General features: G+C 52.4%; 1 protein-coding gene across 10 annotated transcripts in view; it reads left to right on the top strand.

Moving 5' to 3' along the window:
• DNM2 (dynamin 2) overlaps window positions 1–17,127 on the top strand; it is a 93,417-nt gene that overhangs the window by 45,616 nt on the left and 30,674 nt on the right. For 6 of the 10 annotated variants that reach the window (XM_060145165.1, XM_060145159.1, XM_060145157.1 and 3 more), the window contains exons 3-10: window positions 766–915; window positions 2,295–2,498; window positions 4,938–5,036; window positions 6,649–6,809; window positions 10,215–10,357; window positions 14,927–15,062; window positions 16,290–16,357; window positions 16,972–17,110. In XM_060145165.1, the coding sequence (XP_060001148.1) occupies window positions 766–915; window positions 2,295–2,498; window positions 4,938–5,036; window positions 6,649–6,809; window positions 10,215–10,357; window positions 14,927–15,062; window positions 16,290–16,357; window positions 16,972–17,110 (1,100 nt within the window). The remainder of the gene's footprint in view (window positions 1–765; window positions 916–2,294; window positions 2,499–4,937; window positions 5,037–6,648; window positions 6,810–10,214; window positions 10,358–14,926; window positions 15,063–16,289; window positions 16,358–16,971; window positions 17,111–17,127) is intronic. The other 4 variants (XM_060145160.1, XM_060145164.1, XM_060145158.1 and 1 more) reach the window with 1 other exon arrangement.

Raw genomic sequence — 17,127 nt, 5'->3', positions numbered from 1 at the left:
GCATCACGACCCAGGACCATCTCATGTAATATAAAACCGAAGCAGAAGCTTCGTCAAACGTACATCACTGCACTCTGGGTGATGCATGCTTATCCTTCGTATCCTGTTCATCAGAAAAAAAGGATAAGTGCTGGTCACATCCACCTGTTGGTTGTTGTCTTTTGTTTTTTGTGGGGTTTTTTTTGTTTTGTTTTGTTTTGTTTTTGCTGTACGCGGGCCTCACTGCTGTGGCCTCTGCTGTTGGCCACAGCATGGCCTCACTGCTGTTGTGGAGCGCAGGCTCCGGACGCGCAGACTCAGCGGCCATGGCTCACGGGCCCAGCCACTCCGCGGCATGTGGGATCTTCCCGGACCGGGGCACGAACCCGTGTCCCCTGCATCGGCAGGCGGACTCTTAACCACTGCAGCACCAGGGAAAGCCCTTTGTTTTGGTTTTGATTTTTTTTTTATACTCATAGTATGTCATGACGTGTTGTTTTGCAAAATGTTTCATGAAAATGTCCGTTCCACAGAGTCAGGATTTTTGCCAGTTTTGTACCTTGTGGAATCCCTGAGGTCTAGAAGGGGGGCATGGTCTATAGGAGGGCCCCCCTCAAATACTTGTCAAGAGAATTAATCTGTTGCTCCCCAGATTCCTGGAAGGCCTGTAACTGATTCTTCACTTGCTCTGCTTGACAAAGCACCTGTCCCAGAAGGCCCTCTGTTCCCCCGTGCACAGCGAGACCGCTTCTCTTTCTCATTTGAGCATCTTTCTTCCCTCTTCAGAATATGCCGAGTTTTTGCACTGCAAGTCCAAAAAGTTTACAGACTTTGATGAAGTCCGGCAGGAGATTGAAGCCGAGACCGACAGGGTCACGGGGACCAACAAAGGCATCTCCCCAGTGCCCATCAACCTGCGGGTCTACTCACCACACGGTAGGCAACAGGGACCCCTCACATACGGGGGCAGCGGAAGGCTGACTCCACGGGTCACGGGTCGGGTCGGCCTCACTCTCAAGAATACGGCCCCTCCCATTTCTCTTCACACACAACACAGCCCTCTGGATCCGTATCTTCCCACGTCTGATCTCAGCTCTAAGAAAAACAGCATGCCAGGGAGACTGTCAGGAATGGTGGAGTCTGGGGTGAATTGCAGCTCGTATGCTCCTTTTAAAGGGGCAGCCACGGCTCGGCTCCCAGGTGAATGGTGGCCACACAGTGATGCCAGCCCAAGGCAGCCAGGTCTTCTGGTTCTTCAAGAGGAGCCAGAGAGCCAGATTTTTCTGCATAACGTCCCGATTTTAAAACTGCATCATTTAAACAAAGCAAGCAGCCTGTAGCCATGTATAACCTCTGACCCAGAGGCATGGATTGCTAACTTAAATTGTATTTGGTGAATATTGCAGCTGACTCCTAACACCTCAGTGTGGGTTCTTTGTGATGCGTTTATTTATTTATTTATTGGCCGTGCCATGTGGCTTGCAGGATATTACTTCCCCAACCAGGGATTGAACCCACGCCCTCGGCAGTGAAAGCACAGAGTTCTAACCACTGGACCGCCAGGGAATTCCCAGTTTATTTATTTTTGAACAAAGGATGCCTGTACATGGCTCATATTCAAGTTATAAAAGGGTATATCCAGCGAAAACCTACCTTGCCCCCCCAAATTACAAATATATTTCATGTTCTCGAAATGATACATAATGCCTATGTGGGCAGTTATGAACATGTGTGTATATACTGTGTATGTGTGTTTCACAACTTCTACTCAAATCGTAGCATGGTATAAAAGTCGTTGATGCCTCTTTTTTGTATGAGTGCATCTCAAGAGTGTGTTTCTTACCAGAGTATCATCTTTTTGTTTTTAATAGTTCCTTGGTATTGGCTGAATCGATGGGCTGAAATTTGTTCGGCCATTGAGCGTAATTCCAGTCTGCAAATGCAAATGTCCAGATTTAAAACTGTGTCGCTGATAATAACTGTAAATGGAGTATAACCTTAAAAAATTGTGAATCACTATATTATATACCTGTAACTTATATAATATTGTATTTCAACTATATTTCAGTAAAAAAAAGTAGTCATTTCATTAAAGAAACAAAGCTGTCTCACTGAAATAGAGTACAGGAGGGTGTCTGTAAGATGGGATTCCTAGGAGGGAGTTATCGGGTCAAAAGGTGGGATCCAGTTGGAGCGCAGGAGAAGTCCTGAGGCCTGACCCCCAGCACTTGGAGAAGTGGGCCAGGTTCCTGCAGGGCTGTGCGTGCCTCCCTTGCCCTGGCTCTGACAGCCTCTCCCTCTGCTTTCCCTCCCAGTGTTGAACCTGACCCTCATCGACCTCCCGGGCATCACCAAGGTGCCTGTGGGGGACCAGCCCCCAGACATTGAGTACCAGATCAAGGACATGATCCTGCAGTTCATCAGCCGGGAGAGCAGCCTCATCCTCGCCGTGACGCCCGCCAACATGGACCTGGCCAACTCGGATGCCCTCAAGCTGGCCAAGGAGGTCGACCCCCAAGGTACCCCCCGAGCCCCACGGCAGCAACTCCCTCTTCCCGGCGCCTTGGAGCATCACGCCTTGCCCCACATCCTCGATTCCACGTCACTGGCATTCTCTTTGGCGCACAGCCTCCCCAGGAAAAGGCCTGGGACACAGAATTTCCCATGAGGGCCAGCAGTTCCGGGGGGCATCCCTTGGGAGGCCAGTGTGTGGCAGTTGGCATTGCTCCTTGGAAAGCTGGTCCCTGCTTCGCCTGTGCAGAAAGCTAGTCCAGGGGGGTGGGAAGAGGGCAGCCCTCCTTGGACACAGATGCGAGTCCAAATCCCACCTCTAGAAGTTCCTCTTCCTCCCCGAGGTTTGGTCCCTCCTGTCGAAATGGCAACAGCGGTCCTAACTTGTAGAGCTGTCAAGAGGACTGGAGGTCTCTCCATCACTGTTCGGGGGGTCTGGCAGGGAAGGTGAAAGGATGACGAGTTAATGAAGCCAGTTGGGGCAGGAGGGAGTGGTGGAGACTGGGGCATCTCTGGCCCAGGGCCTTCGTTCAGTAAATGTCAGTTAAGCCCCGGCTACATGCCAGGCTCTGTTTCGGCCTTGGGAACCCGGCACGGGACAAAGTTGAGAGGGGCCCCCTGCCACCAGCGAGCTGATATTCCAGTGGGAGCGACAGAATCCCCCACTGGAAATAAGCAAGTGGAATAACTTCCGGTAGTGGTAAGCACTGGATGGAAATAGAACCCACTGAGAGAGGCTGGGGTGGAAGGGGGTGCAGTCACGGGCCTCTGAAGATGTGAGGTTCTGGGCAAGATCAGAATGAGATAAAGAGGCAAAACCCAGGAAAATGGACAGTGGGTGCTAAAGAGCGGGGGTGCCCAGGACACAGCAGGGGGGGCCGGTGTGGCCAGAGCAGAGTGAGCTAAAGGGAGGGCGCGGGAGCGAGGGCCGAGAGGGGCCAGGGCCAGTCGAGCAGGCCCCGTGGACTGCGGTGGGGAGCTGGGTGTGCTCTGAGAGCGGCGGGGGGTTAGCAGAGTACGACACATACCGAAATACATTCTCCAAATTGTCCGCTGACCGCCTGGATCCCACAGTGTTTTGGAAGGAGTTGGGGACCAGTGTGGAGTTGGGGGAGACAGGCTCTGTGGCTCACGCTCCCTAGTTTGTAGGCCTGGGGGACAGTCGGCGAAGGGGGCTCCTTTCCCGCCGGGACTGTGAGCTCCTCAAAGCTCAGGGCTCTGGCAGCTCTTCCCCAGGGTCATCCAGGTGTGCTTTCCTGGGTGGGGCCACCCCTGCCCACAGCGCCCCGCTCAAGCCCTCCTGTCCCCCTAGTCCAGTCCCAGGAAATAGTGTGTGACCGTGACTGCAGAGGCTAGATCAGGCAGTGAGGATGTGTGCTTGAAAACAGTTAAGTGAACTTGATGCTGGCATTCTTCCAGAAAAAAGTGGCTTTCTAACTTTGAAAGTATTCCTGATAATTATCCCCAAAATGTCACCATTGTAAAATGTAGGACCTAACATGTGACGGCTCCTCTCCCCCTGCAGATACTGGTGGCCACACTTGGCAAATATCCTTTCAGAGTTTGTTCTTCCACGTAAAGTTACATTTTTAGAAATGGGATGGTCTTTCCTTATTTTTCTGTAGTGGTGTGTGTTTGCCTATTACCACAGGGACATAGGTCCATAGCCATCCACCATGCGGCCCACTGCTGTCTTTGTTTTGTTCTTGAACATTTGGGTTGTTTCTGAGCTTTTAGGAACAGTGCTTCAGTGAGATTGGACATTTCTAATAAAGTAGATGCCCCCAGACCCCCTCCCCAGTCATATCTCTCTACCTTGGGCTGCCTCTACCCTCCCCAAGCTTTGTGGGTGCTTGCACACACACACACGCGCGCGCGCGCGTGCGCACACACACACCACATGCATGGCTAGAACAGAGGGGCCCTCAGGCACCAGCATGGGCAGTTGATCGATCTGCAGGGTTCCCTCGATTCTGGGCAACTTGGGACGAAGAGGAATTCCATGGGGTGGTTTCCAGTGTGGAATTTTGGCCATTCAGATGAGAGGTAACCCTAGAAAGAATTGTCACGGGTTAGTGTGTTACGTTGCATGCCACTCAGAGAGCACAGCATGGAGATTCTGACCTGGGGTCCAAGTTCGATGAGGTTGCCCCCTGATGCTGCAGCAAGACACCGTCGCTGGTCGTACCAGTGATGACGGTGGCCAGCATTTATTGATTGAACATTGGCCACATGCCAGGTTTATCCTCATGGACGACCCCCTGAGATTGGTGTGTTACTGCCTTCATTTGACGTGAGGGAAACTAGGGTCCAGGCAGGTGATGTTATGGTTTGTCCCAGGTCACATGGCCTGGAAGTGGGGGGATCCAGCTGGGCCCCAGGTGGCCCGGGGTCGCCAGCCCGTGCTCCTTCCTCATGGTGCCCTCTGACCTCTGTGCTCTTTTCAGGCCTGCGGACCATCGGCGTCATCACCAAGCTCGACCTAATGGACGAAGGCACTGACGCCAGGGACATCCTGGAGAACAAGCTGCTCCCCTTGAGAAGAGGTGCGGCCCGGGAGGGCCTGGGAGCTACAGGGCAGGGGAGGGCAGGCAAGATGGGTGGGCTCGAGCAGCAGGAGAGCTGGTGCACCTTTGCTTTTGGAAAATGATTTGTTTTTGTTATCTTTACTGAAACCCCAGCAAATGCTCACAGATACATTCACCATCCCATTTCCCCACTGCCCAGAAGTAACTGCTTTTCTGTTCCATTGTAGAGCCTTTCTTTTTTTTTTCTGCCCGAGTGAACACAGGTAGCTTTTTCTTCTGATTTGCGTGCATTTTTCAGTTACACAGTGAATGCCTACTCACTTTGGCAACAGAAAACAAGTGTCCAGAAGAAGGAAACAAATCATCCACAGCGCAGCTTGTCCCCCTATTTAATACTCTGTGGTTCTCCTTCCCAGGAGTTCCCGAGGGTTTGTAACTTTTCTTAATGTTCAATACTTGCTTTCAAACATTCTCTCGAGTGGAGAGAAAAGTGCAAGGAGAACCACTGGCCCAGCCTCGCTGCTAATCACATACAGCTAACCTTCAATGTCCCCAATATCCTCTCCTGTTGTTCTTTCCTCCCTTGGGGGATCACGAAGCAAATCCTAGGCATCCTATCATTTGACACATAAATACCTACGATTCTGTTCAAACAGCTCCTCCTCCGGCCCCTTTATCTGTACTGCTTCACTTGGGATCTGGCCATTGTAGTTCCCTATAAACCAGTCATTTGATCTAGACAGAGGCTGATGAGGCTCGTGTTTAAGTTTAGTTTCAGATATTCTGACAAGAGTAGCCCAAGTATTTTTATTTTCAGTAAAATGAGAATAGCAAACATGTATTAAGTACCTGTTACATATCAGGCACGGTTCTGCACTGTTGGTGTGGAAGAACCCATTTAATCCCCGTAACAATCCAATGCAGTAGCTCTGTGCTCATCCCCATTTTATGGATGAAGAAACGGAGGCACCGAGAGGCTAAATCCCTTGCCCCAGCTCGCAAAGCTGGCAGGTGGCGGAGCTGGTTTGGAACGCCAGCTCTCCAGCGCCACACCACCTGGTGACCTGCTTTTCCATTTCACTTAGCAAAATAGCAGAATGTGTCCCTGTGAACATTCCCTTGAAGGCGAATACTCTTCAAGATGACTGTAAAAACTCCCGTGGGGTCCCTCCTATGGGGGTACATGGACCATTACTCAGACCCCATTTGTTGGACGCTTAGGTTGGTTCCTGTTTTTCACTGTGGCACAGTGTAGAATAGGTATTAATATCCAGCAAGATTAGCTGTCCCCCATTGCCCTTAATTTTGAACGTTTTTTTTTTCCGTTTCTAAAGCTCGGATTGTGGAATTCATCTTCTCCAGAGCTTTTCTCTGTCCAGCCTCTCACACCATGCTGAATATAACTTCTTCCTCCAAACACTTGGCATTGCTTTTCAGGACTGTACTCGGTGTTTGCATTCCCCGTGTTGCTTCTGAGTAATGCGTATGGCTTGTCACCTCCTCTGTGAGTGACTTATAGGGCAAGATCCATGTCTATACCCGCACACTGCCCGGTCCCGTGGAAAAAAGGGGACATCTGGGCTCCTTGGCTTGCCTGGCACTGCCCTGCCCTGACCCTCTCTCCCCACAGGCTACATTGGCGTGGTGAACCGCAGCCAGAAGGACATTGAGGGCAAGAAGGACATCCGCGCAGCGCTGGCGGCGGAGAGGAAGTTCTTCCTCTCCCACCCGGCCTACCGGCACATGGCAGACCGCATGGGCACCCCACACCTGCAGAAGACTCTGAATCAGGTACGGCAAGTGTTTTGTGCAGTTGCTCAGGCTGCGCACTGCGCAACAGCTGCCATGCACAGCGCCATTGGCCTTGGTCTAGAGCAGCACTTGTTTTAGCAAAATGGGTTCAGTGAACATTTGACTCAGGGCCTGGAGAAGAGTGGGTGTTCAGTAAGTCTGTACTGGTACTCTTATTACCATCACTACTATTGTTACCATTATTTTATTTTTATTTTTTAAAAAAATTTTATTGAGGTATATAGTCGCTTTACAATGTTGGGTTAATTTCTGCTGTACAGCAAAGTGGTTCAGTTATACATATATATATTCTTTTTCATATTCTTTTCCATTATGGTCTGTCACAGGATATTGACTACAGTTCCCTGGGCTATACAGTAGGACCCTGTTGTTTATTACCATTATTTTAATTACCACCGTAATTACTTAGTCACGTACCCAGAAGTTTGCATACAGTTCCTGACACTGATGACCTGGGTTACGAATGCCTCGCCTGAACCAACACCGGGTGGCTAGCAGCGCTCGACAGTAGCCAAGTGGGAGGACTTCGGAGTCTGGCCTTCCTTGGTGCAAAGCCCAGCCCCGCCTCTCCAAGCCTCCCCGTCCATCAGGCCGGAATCATCCGCATCCCTGCCCCCAGGGCTGGCGTCTGCTCCATGAAATGCAGCACAGAGCAAATGCCAGCAACTCTGGTATCTCACTGCTTTTCTAGTGTTATTTTTTCCCACAGGTAGTATATTCACAGGGCTCATAAAAAAACCCAGTGTTTGTAAGTATATAGTGGGGGGGCTTCCCTGGTGGCGCAGTGGTTGAGAGTCCGCCTGCCGATGCAGGGGAGACGGGTTCGTGCCCCGGTCCGGGAGGATCCCACATGCCGCGGAGCGGCTGGGCCCGTGAGCCATGGCCGCTGAGCCTGCGCGTCCGGAGCCTGTGCTCCGCAACGGGAGAGGCCACAACAGTGAGAGGCCCGCGTACCGCAAAAAAAAAAAAAAGTATATAGTGAAGCACCCCCATCTGCTCCTGCTTCCCACCCCTAGGGCACCACTGTTAACACCACCTGAGTTTCTTTCTGTTCATAAAAGCAAAAAGGACTTTTGAGAATCACATTTCTCTCTTTCTTGCATAGTCATGGATAACCGCCCCTTGGTGTTTTTTTTTTTTTTTTTGCTCATCAGTATCTCCTGGAACTCGGTCCCTACAGAAAAAGCTTCCTCACTCTTTTTCGTGGCCCTGTAGTAGTCCCTGAACACATGGGTCTTAGTCTGTTTAAGCAGGCTCTTTTTGGAAGGCTGGTTTCTGATGTTCCTAGTCAGTAAAAGGCTGCTGTTTAGTAACATCGTTTTGCATGTGTGCCACTTTCTACGAGAGTAAAACCCCTAATGTGGGATTATGTAGCTATATCTTAGCAGGCAGTGCGGTCCTTAGTGGCCCCGGGGCTACGAGGAATTCCCCCTCAGTGCTATATGGTAGCATCTCGGATGGGGCAGGGCCCGACAGCCTGAGTCCTTCATGACTGCAGTGGGACACAGTGGCAACGTGGGAGCTGGGCCCTGTCCTTAGGGAAGGGATGTTTCTAATTGGGGGCACCAGGTGGGGGCACCAGGTAGAGGCACAGTCGAGTGTTAGGCAGTGATGGGGCCGGGAAGAGAGCTGGCGCAGAGCAGGAAGGCAGAGCAGGCAGCTCAGCAGAACAAAGAGGGAAGTAAGTGTCTGGTGGGAGGGGCCCTGCAGGAAAGGAAGCAGCGGTCTGCCTGGGCAGGGGGTGGAGGGAGAGGAAGGGAAGTAGAACTCCCTGCAAGTGCCTGGGGCCCCCTCTGAGAGCCGCAGGTGAGCAGCCCAGCTCCACATCCTGGTCCCCCCACCCCTCCTTTGCCTCACGAGCTAAATGGGGCCACTGTAACGCCCCAGGATGCTGTCGGGGGCCGGAGTGGACTGCCACCCTTAGGGACCTGCAGCTCCCACAGGGAGGGGCCCCAGCTCACATAGGGCTTTGGGGTGACCATCAGATTTATTCAGCGGAGTGTGAGGCTCCTTCATGTGTTTTTTTCTAGCTTGATGGAGAGTTTGTCATTTCTTTTGTCTTGTAGGACAGATGTGGCCACAAAACACTGCTTTGCACTTTGTGGGTTTTAGCTGATGTTATGGCTATTATTCTTTTCTTCCCTTCTCTCTTTCTCTTTTATCATAGCATTAAAAAAAGTCAGACAGTGCAAATATAGTGAATGTTCCATTTCCTCCCATCCCGCGATGGCTCTCTTCCCCTGAGGCGGCCAGTGTCACCACTTCCTGGGCTTCCTTCTCGAGACGCTAGACACTGATGTGTCTGTACCGCCAGCCTTCCTTTTCCTCCTGCTTCTCTTTTCCTTCTTTTCCTTTTCCGCCTTCCTTTTCACCACCTGAACAGTTAAGATATTTACCCACTGCTCTGTAACTAGCTTTTTCTTGAACGACCCATCTTGAGGCTCATTGCCTAACTTTTTCTGCACTGCTGCCCCCTTTTAAAATTTGTGAATAAGGAACAAATCCCCGTGGTTCAAAGGCAGAACAGTAGGGCTTCCCTGGTGGTGCAGTGGTTGAGAGTCCGCCTGCCGATGCAGGGGACACGGGTTCGTGCCCCGGTCCAGGAGGATCCCACATGCCGCGGAGCGGCTGGGCCCGTGAGCCATGGCCGCTGAGCCTGCGTGTCCAGAGCCTGTGCTCCGCAACGGGAGAGGCCACAACAGTGAGAGGTCCGCGTACCGCAAAAAACAAAACAAAACAAAACAAAAACAAAAGGCAGAACAATAGAGGAAAAGGGGGCTGCAGGGAAGGGTCCTTCCACCCACCTGGTCCATTCTGCCCTTCTCTTGTGAACCATCCTTCACTCTGTTCGTGCAAATGAAAATGTGTTCTTACTTTCTCCCCGTCTTTACAGAGGGGAGCACCTCATAGGTGTCTTCTGTGCCTTTTTTGGCAAACTGTTTCTGTTGTAGTTTGTAGGGCCCGTCCCCGTATCTGTACGTTCCCCCAGCATTCTGCAGTGTGGATGCACCATCGCCCGTCTGACAGTCCTTCTGTACCTGGGTCCTGCGTTGGCTTCTAGGCATTTTTTTTTTCCCCCTACCGAGCGGCACTTGTGGGAGGCTGTTCCCAGTCAGCACTTGGGTCCTGCTGCCTGGTCCTTGCGAACACTTGCGTGTACTCTTTGGTGTGACAGCCTGGTTGATCTGCCCTCCCAAGGCCCCGCGGGCTTTTTGCAGCATCTCGCGCTGTGGACGGAGCTGTGCCACCTCTCCCTGCCCCTCACGCCAGTGTGACTCCAGCTGGATGTTTCTGTTGGACCCTCGAGGCTGGGGGTGGAGCAGGCCCGCCCCTTCTCAGCATCCTGCCTGTGCTGACCTCTGACCTCTAGCCTCTCTCCTGCAGCAACTGACCAACCACATCCGGGAGTCACTGCCGGCCCTGCGCAGCAAGCTGCAGAGCCAGCTGCTGTCCCTGGAGAAGGAGGTGGAGGAGTACAAGAACTTCCGGCCCGACGACCCCACGCGCAAGACCAAAGCCCTGCTGCAGTATGTGCCCCTCCCCCCGCCTGGCGCTCCGGGGCCTCCACCTGGCCTCAGGCTCCCCCACTCATCCGTCCGTCTGTTTGTTCAACAAACACTTGGCCAGAGCCCACTGTGTGCTAGGCCCTGGCTTGAGCACTGGGGTCTCCCCAGTGTGCTGGGCAGACACACCATATGCTCAGAACGGGGAGGGGGGAAAGGATGAGGCAAGATAAGTAGATGAGAACATGTGTACTCTGTGAAATGGCCAAGTATCGGAGTAGGGAAGGGGTAGAGAGTGCCAGGGTAGTTATAGGGGTGCCATTTAAAATAAAGTGGCCAGCGAAGGCCCCCCTGAGACAGTGAGAGTCGGGAAGAGACCTGAAGAGGTGAGGAAGGGGGCCATGCAGAGTCCTGGGGTTGGGGGCCCGGCCAGTGCAAAGGCCCTGAGGCAGGATTTCATCCAGCATGTCGGAGGAGGCCCATATGGCTGGAGCAGAGTGAGCGAGGGGAGAGTGGGAGGAAGGGAGGGCGGGGAGGGAACAGGGTAGAGCCTACAGGGCCTTGTAGACCATGGGGAGGGCTTTGGTTTTTGCTCTGAGGTGGGAGCCATGGAGGGTTCTGAGCATTGGCAGGACGTGGCCTGACTCAGGTATTCAGGGCGCCCTCTGGCGGCTGCAGGGAGGACAGACATGGGGGGAGGGAGCCGAGCCATGCGTCAGCTACTTCTGCTTGCTTTCGTGGAATCCTCACCCTGACTCTAAGAAGGTGCTCCCGGCAGCCACCCAGCTGTGAGTCGGAGGAGTGGGTGTGCCCCGTGATCTCAGCTTCTCACCCGGGTCTTCTCCTGCCTCCGCACTCCAGGTGTCTGCCCTGCCGGGGACCCTTAGCTGGCTTGGCTAGAATGGGATCCAGAAGCTCCTTGGCACCTCAGATGGCAGATGGTGCCGCGTACAAGACCCCTCCCAGAGGGACACTGTCCTGTGTGGCCGTTATAGCCCTGACGTCCCCCTACCCTCTCTGCCAAGTGGCACTGCACACTGGTTGGATCGGGGGTGAGAATGCTTTTAACCTCAGACGGCCTCAGCCCATTCCGAAAAGCTTTCTGCAGCGCCAGCGCTGGCCCCTTGCAGGCTTTAGGAGATCTGGTGTAGCGCCTGCTGCAGAGGCCACGGCCTGGGGCTAAACCTGGGCCTGATGGGCAACCACAGGCAGGTGGCCACACCCCTCTGAGCCTCATTTTCTTCGCCCCTAAAATGACGACCGCAGCCCGCAGCGGCTCTCAACGTCACGTGGCCATTGGGGAATCTTGTGAAGACGCTTTTGGGGCCCTTGGCGGGGCGGGCCAGGGGACACCCTCCACGACAGCACCCATCCCCCAAGGTTCGTGTCATCTTTCACCAGTGCCCTGAGGCCCGGCCCGGGCCCGGGTGGTTTTGACATCACAGCGGAGGTGCACTGCTATCATCTGCGGCCCCTCAGCGAGGGCTGGTGTTCCTTCTTTAGTGTCTTATCTGCAATCCCAGATCCTCCTGCAGGCTATGGGCCACACAGACCAGCAGTCAGTAGAGGCCCTTGCTTCTTTCTTCCCTGCTGGCAGGCGTCCCTTTGAACGGCTTGTTGCGTGACCTCCTCCTCGGCCTTTATTATAAAATTGACTGCCTTCACGTGTACAGAGGGTGAAAACTTCCCCTCCCTCCTCTGCACCACGGTTCCTGTCTCCAGGCTCTTGTCTTACCAGAGAATGAGAACAGTGGCATCAGACTAGCCCCCAGTTCTGCTCTCTCGCAACTGATGGAAGTGGCATCGAGAGCCTTCCATTTCCCACGGCCGCCTGGAGTATCCCATACGCTCTTCCCGTGACCCCATGCCCATAGGGGACATTCGGGTATTTTTTTGCTTCTTCGATAGATGCTTCTCAAATTCATTGTTGAGCTCACAAGCGAGGATTCCCGCAGGGCAGACTCCTAAAAGAGGGATCACTAGCTTGAGGAGAACTTGAATTTGAATCAGTAGCGCTTCCGTGGCCTCCAGGGGGCCCCATGCCCGCTGGCCCTCCCAGCCTCGTTCTGGGCACCCCCTCAGGTCCCACACAGGTATATATGGTATGTGGCTCACTTGGAGCCAGTGATAGGAAAGCTAACTGTCTACTTTAATCATCCTCGTTACCATGATCGATTGTTCTGGGTCGAGCTTTTTCCTCCCAGGCACAGCTTGGTCCTTGCTCCATGTCGGGGAACCAAGTTATACAATGACCTTCACCTCAGCTCCATCCTGTGCATAGAACACAGATCACTTAAAACCCTGGCAGGTTTTTCTCCCCAAGCAGAGGTGATCGGGGACATTTTTCAAACCAGCCCTTGTCCCTCAGCTTTTGTGTTTTGCGCCTATATCTCTCTCCTTCTAGAACTAGGATCAGGAATGCACGTTCCCTAGACGTGCAGCTGTGGCTCTAAACTCAGGACCGTTCATCTCTAGGGACCGCTGGTCAGTTTTAGATATCTTACCTGCCCTGTACCTTGGTGTATTTATTTGCTGTGGCTGCAGCAAAGTACCACGAACTGGGTGCCTTAAACTGAAATAGAAGTTTATTGGGAATTCCCTGGCGGTCCAGTGGTTAGGACTCTGTGCTCTCACTGCCGAGGGCTTGGGTTCAATCCCTGGTCAGAGAAGTAAGATCCCACAAGCCCCGCAGTGTGTCCAAAAAAAAGAAAGAAAGAAAAAGAAATGTATCGTCTCATAGTTATGTACTGATTTTGGACTGAGTGTCCAAAATCAGGGTGTCGGCAGGGTTGCTTTCTTCTGTGGACTTCGAGTGGCTTGCTGGCAACTTTGGGGTTCCCAATCTCTGTCTTATCTTCACATGCCGTTCTCCCTGTGTTGTGTGTCCAAATTTCCCCTTTTTCTAAGGACACCAGTCACAGTGGCTTAGGGGCCCACCCTTCTCCAGTATGACCCCATCTTAACTAATGACATCTGCAAAGACTCTTGTTTCCAAATAAGATCACATTCTGAGGTCCTGGAGGTCAGGACATCAACATGAATTTTGGGGGGGGACACAATTTAACTCATGACAGTTGGTAAGTATGCTCTCTGCGTGCAGCGCGGACTCCAGGGCCCCTGGGAGGCTGATGCTCACGCATGCTGCGTCTTTTCCCTTCCGAGTCTGGCGGCAGCTGGCGTGGTCTTCATCCCGCTGCCTAAACCACTCCCTGCTCCGTACTCTGTCCTTGCTGTAGTGCTCAGCCGTTTACGACCTTGGCCCTGATTTGGCCACCGTTCAAGGTCCCCATTCCAGGTGCAGCATTAACGTAGGCCTTTTTGTGTCTCTGGGAAGGAAGTCAAGCGTGGGCGCTGTCTGCTTCACGTGGGCAGAGAGCTTCTGGGGATCTGGGACGCCCTGTGCGTGACCCCCTGGGTGTTCTGGAAGAACCCCATCCATTGGTGGCCGAGGCTGGCCGCCCTGGCAGCTTGCAGGCATCAGCTGTATTTGCCCGTAAGAGCCGGGCTTCTCTGTGCCAGGGAACTGCCAGCTCCCTGCTGCCAGCCCAGTGCGGGGCTGGTCCCGATTGGAGCAGCTCCTCTTCTGGGGAACCTCCACACAGTACTTGAGGAGATCCAGAATTGGGGGAATGGAAATGAGGAAATGATTCAGACAGACAGTGCAAGGGACTGGGGAAAATAATTAGAAATGCTAAAGAAGACCAAAACACTGATAAATATCTTGGTTCTTTACTGTTCACTTCTTCACAGCACTAATCAGCAATACTCTGAGACACTTTTTTTTTAAGGGCTGGGCTGGATTCTAAGGGGCCACGCGTGGCGTTTACCACATTTCATCAATTAGGTGTGCACTTAAAAAAATTTTTTTTTAACTTCTCAAACCAGATGATTCAGATGAATTACCATTAATTGGCAACATTTTTCTTTTTGGGGGGTGTCCAGGGCCATTAGTGCATTTGGGGACCAATGCCTGCTTTGAGTTGATGAAATCTAGAAACTCCTTAAATCCTTATTACAGTGACCCTGTGTGGAAGTGCTGTTACAACCAACCCACTTTGCAGATGAAGAAACTGAGGCTCAGAGGGCAGAGCCACCTGTCCAAGGCCTCTCAGCCCATCAGTGGTGGAGTCCTGACCCAAGCAGACTGGGAGGTGGCGGGAACCAGTGGAAGCCACCTGAATTGTGTGCAGGGGCTCCCTTTTCACGTTATGGTCCTGCTGGATCAGGCCAAACCTCAGGGCAGAGATTGCTAAACTGTGACCCCCGACACACACCCCGCACCTCCCTCTTGCCATCTGCAAAATGGGAGTAATAACTGCCCCCCCCCCCGAGCCCCCAACTCAATGAATGAATAGTCGTAGCAGGCCTATAGAGCGGGCCTGGTGTGTAGCAAGTGCTTGCCACTGGCTGCTCCTGGATTTTGTCTGGTTTTGCTGCTAAAAAATAAAAAGATGGGCGTTCCCTGGTGGCCTAGTGGTTAGGATACAGTGCTTTCACCGCGGAGGAAAGTAAGCCACGGCTTGACCAGGGACGTAATTCCGGAGCTGTGTTAAAACCTCTGCTTTGACCTTCGGGTCTTCTGTTTCCTCATAGGATGGTCCAGCAGTTTGGGGTGGACTTCGAAAAGAGGATCGAGGGCTCCGGAGACCAAGTGGACACGCTAGAGCTCTCCGGGGGTGCCCGGATCAATCGCATCTTCCACGAGCGGTTTCCCTTCGAGCTGGTGAAGGTAGCGCTGCCCGGGCCAGGCCCTCTGGTCAGCCTTGACCCTTCTGCTCAGTCCACCTTGAACCCGGCCTCTTCCCAGGCCACGAGGTCTCGAGCTCCCACTTTCGGGCCCGGGCCTCCTTCCCTGAGCTTAGAGATTTCCAGCAGAGCTGTAGGAAAAGTTCCATTTTCTTCCTCTGAATACATGTTCTTTGCAAAGTACATAGAAAATATAGGTAAACTCACATGGGAAAATGTCCCCAGCATGTGGTTGAAAGGGAAAAAGCAGATTATGGAGCCAGCATGTACAACAGAACATACAGATGATAGTTACAACATCCTTCATATGAAATCGTACACGCATGTCTAGATGTGTGTCTTTTTGCAGAGACAGACCTGCAAGGATATTCACAAAATGTCAGCTCTGGGTGCTGGGATTGGAGGTTTTCTTTTTGTTTTAATTGCTTGAAGTTTTATACTTTTTTACAGTGGGCACGTGCCATCTTTGTAAAAACCAGTCATGTTCTTTTCAATAGAAGAGCAACAGCTAAAAGGAAAAAAACACCCATAATCCTAACACCTACAGACAATGCCTCTTAGCACCTGGATGTGTGTCCTTTGAGAATTATTTCTGTGCAAATGCAGGCAAAAAGCCTCACTGCGTCCACAAACACAATACATATATTCATCCATACCAGTGTGTGCATATGTATTTTTTAAAAGATGAATCATGCACCTTTGTATTCTTTTTTTTTTTCAAATGATTTGCCATCTTTCCAAACTAGTATATACATTTCATGCGTTGTCAATGGCAGAACACTATCTTATTTTTATGACTGTCCCATCGTTCATTTAACCAGTCTCCCATTTCGCGGCATTTAGGTTCTTTGCACATTTTTCAGCAGTTATGGCTGGTTTTGTGAATGTAGCTAATCCTTGATTAATTCCTCAAGATAAATTCCTAGAGCTCTTAAAAACGACCTTGTGACAGTATAGGTATGTTTTGATTTTTACTGCCACATAGCCCAGAAGAAAGTTTGAGTTGATTTTCCTTCCAAGAGAGCAAGAGTGTTAGTTTCAGAGCATCCTTGCTGAAACTGAGTTTTAATGTTCTTGAAAATTCTGACCAATTAAACATTCTGCCCTGTGAATGTAAATGGTACACGGGAGGTGACATTCCCTAGCTACAGACCTGATGTGGCGGTGCCTCAGGCACCTCCTTGCATGTGTTTGGTTTGTCTCTTCTCAGATGGAGTTCGACGAGAAGGACTTAAGACGGGAGATCAGCTACGCCATTAAGAATATCCACGGAGTCAGGCAAGTTCCACGGGGGGAGGCGCCGTGTTCCCTTCACCTCCATGGTGCCACCCTGCAGCGAGTCAGTCCCCACAATCCTTGGGGTGCCCCAACTGGGGGGGGGGCCTGGAGAGGGCTCTGGGATGGTTTGCAGTAGCTGTCAGTCTCTCCCTCTGGGTCTCCAAAGGCACTCGAGGGTGGATGTGCTTAGTTCTGTGTGGATCTGTCGTAAGCCCCGCGGCTGTCCGCTGCCCTTGGGTTAAACGTGGGTTAAAGGGCCCAGTTACCGTGGTCAGCCAAGTCAGAAAGCTCACTGCAGATTTGCCCTGGGGGGTGGGGAGGAAGTCAGACCCAAGGCACGATTGCAGGAACCCCAGCATTTGTCCCCGTCATGGGTGCCCTGGACTCCTCCTGGGTCCCCACCGTTTTGCTCCCGCCCTCCACGCTTGTGTCGCCGTGGGGTCCTCACATCGCCCTGGGGGGTTCCCGGTAGCGGACGCGGGCGTCCGACCCCCAGACTTGCTGCAACCTTGGCTCTCTCGGGAACCCAGCCCCTGCCTATGAAATCGCTGACCGTGCTTTGTTTCTCTCTGACTTATCTCCCCTGCCCCCTCCCCGGGTACGGATGGTTTTAGGACCGGGCTCTTCACCCCGGACTTGGCATTCGAGGCCATTGTGAAAAAGCAGGTCGTCAAGCTGAAAGAGCCCTGTCTGAAATGTGTCGACCTGGTTATCCAGGAGCTAATCAATACAGTTAGGCAGTGTACCAGTAAGGTATTGGACCCTCGGCA

The sequence above is a fragment of the Lagenorhynchus albirostris genome, chromosome 3, assembly GCF_949774975.1.
Source record: "Lagenorhynchus albirostris chromosome 3, mLagAlb1.1, whole genome shotgun sequence".
Classification (NCBI taxonomy): Eukaryota; Metazoa; Chordata; class Mammalia; order Artiodactyla; family Delphinidae; genus Lagenorhynchus; species Lagenorhynchus albirostris.
Note: the sequence above shows the minus strand (reverse complement) of the source record. Positions and strands in the feature narration are given on the sequence as shown.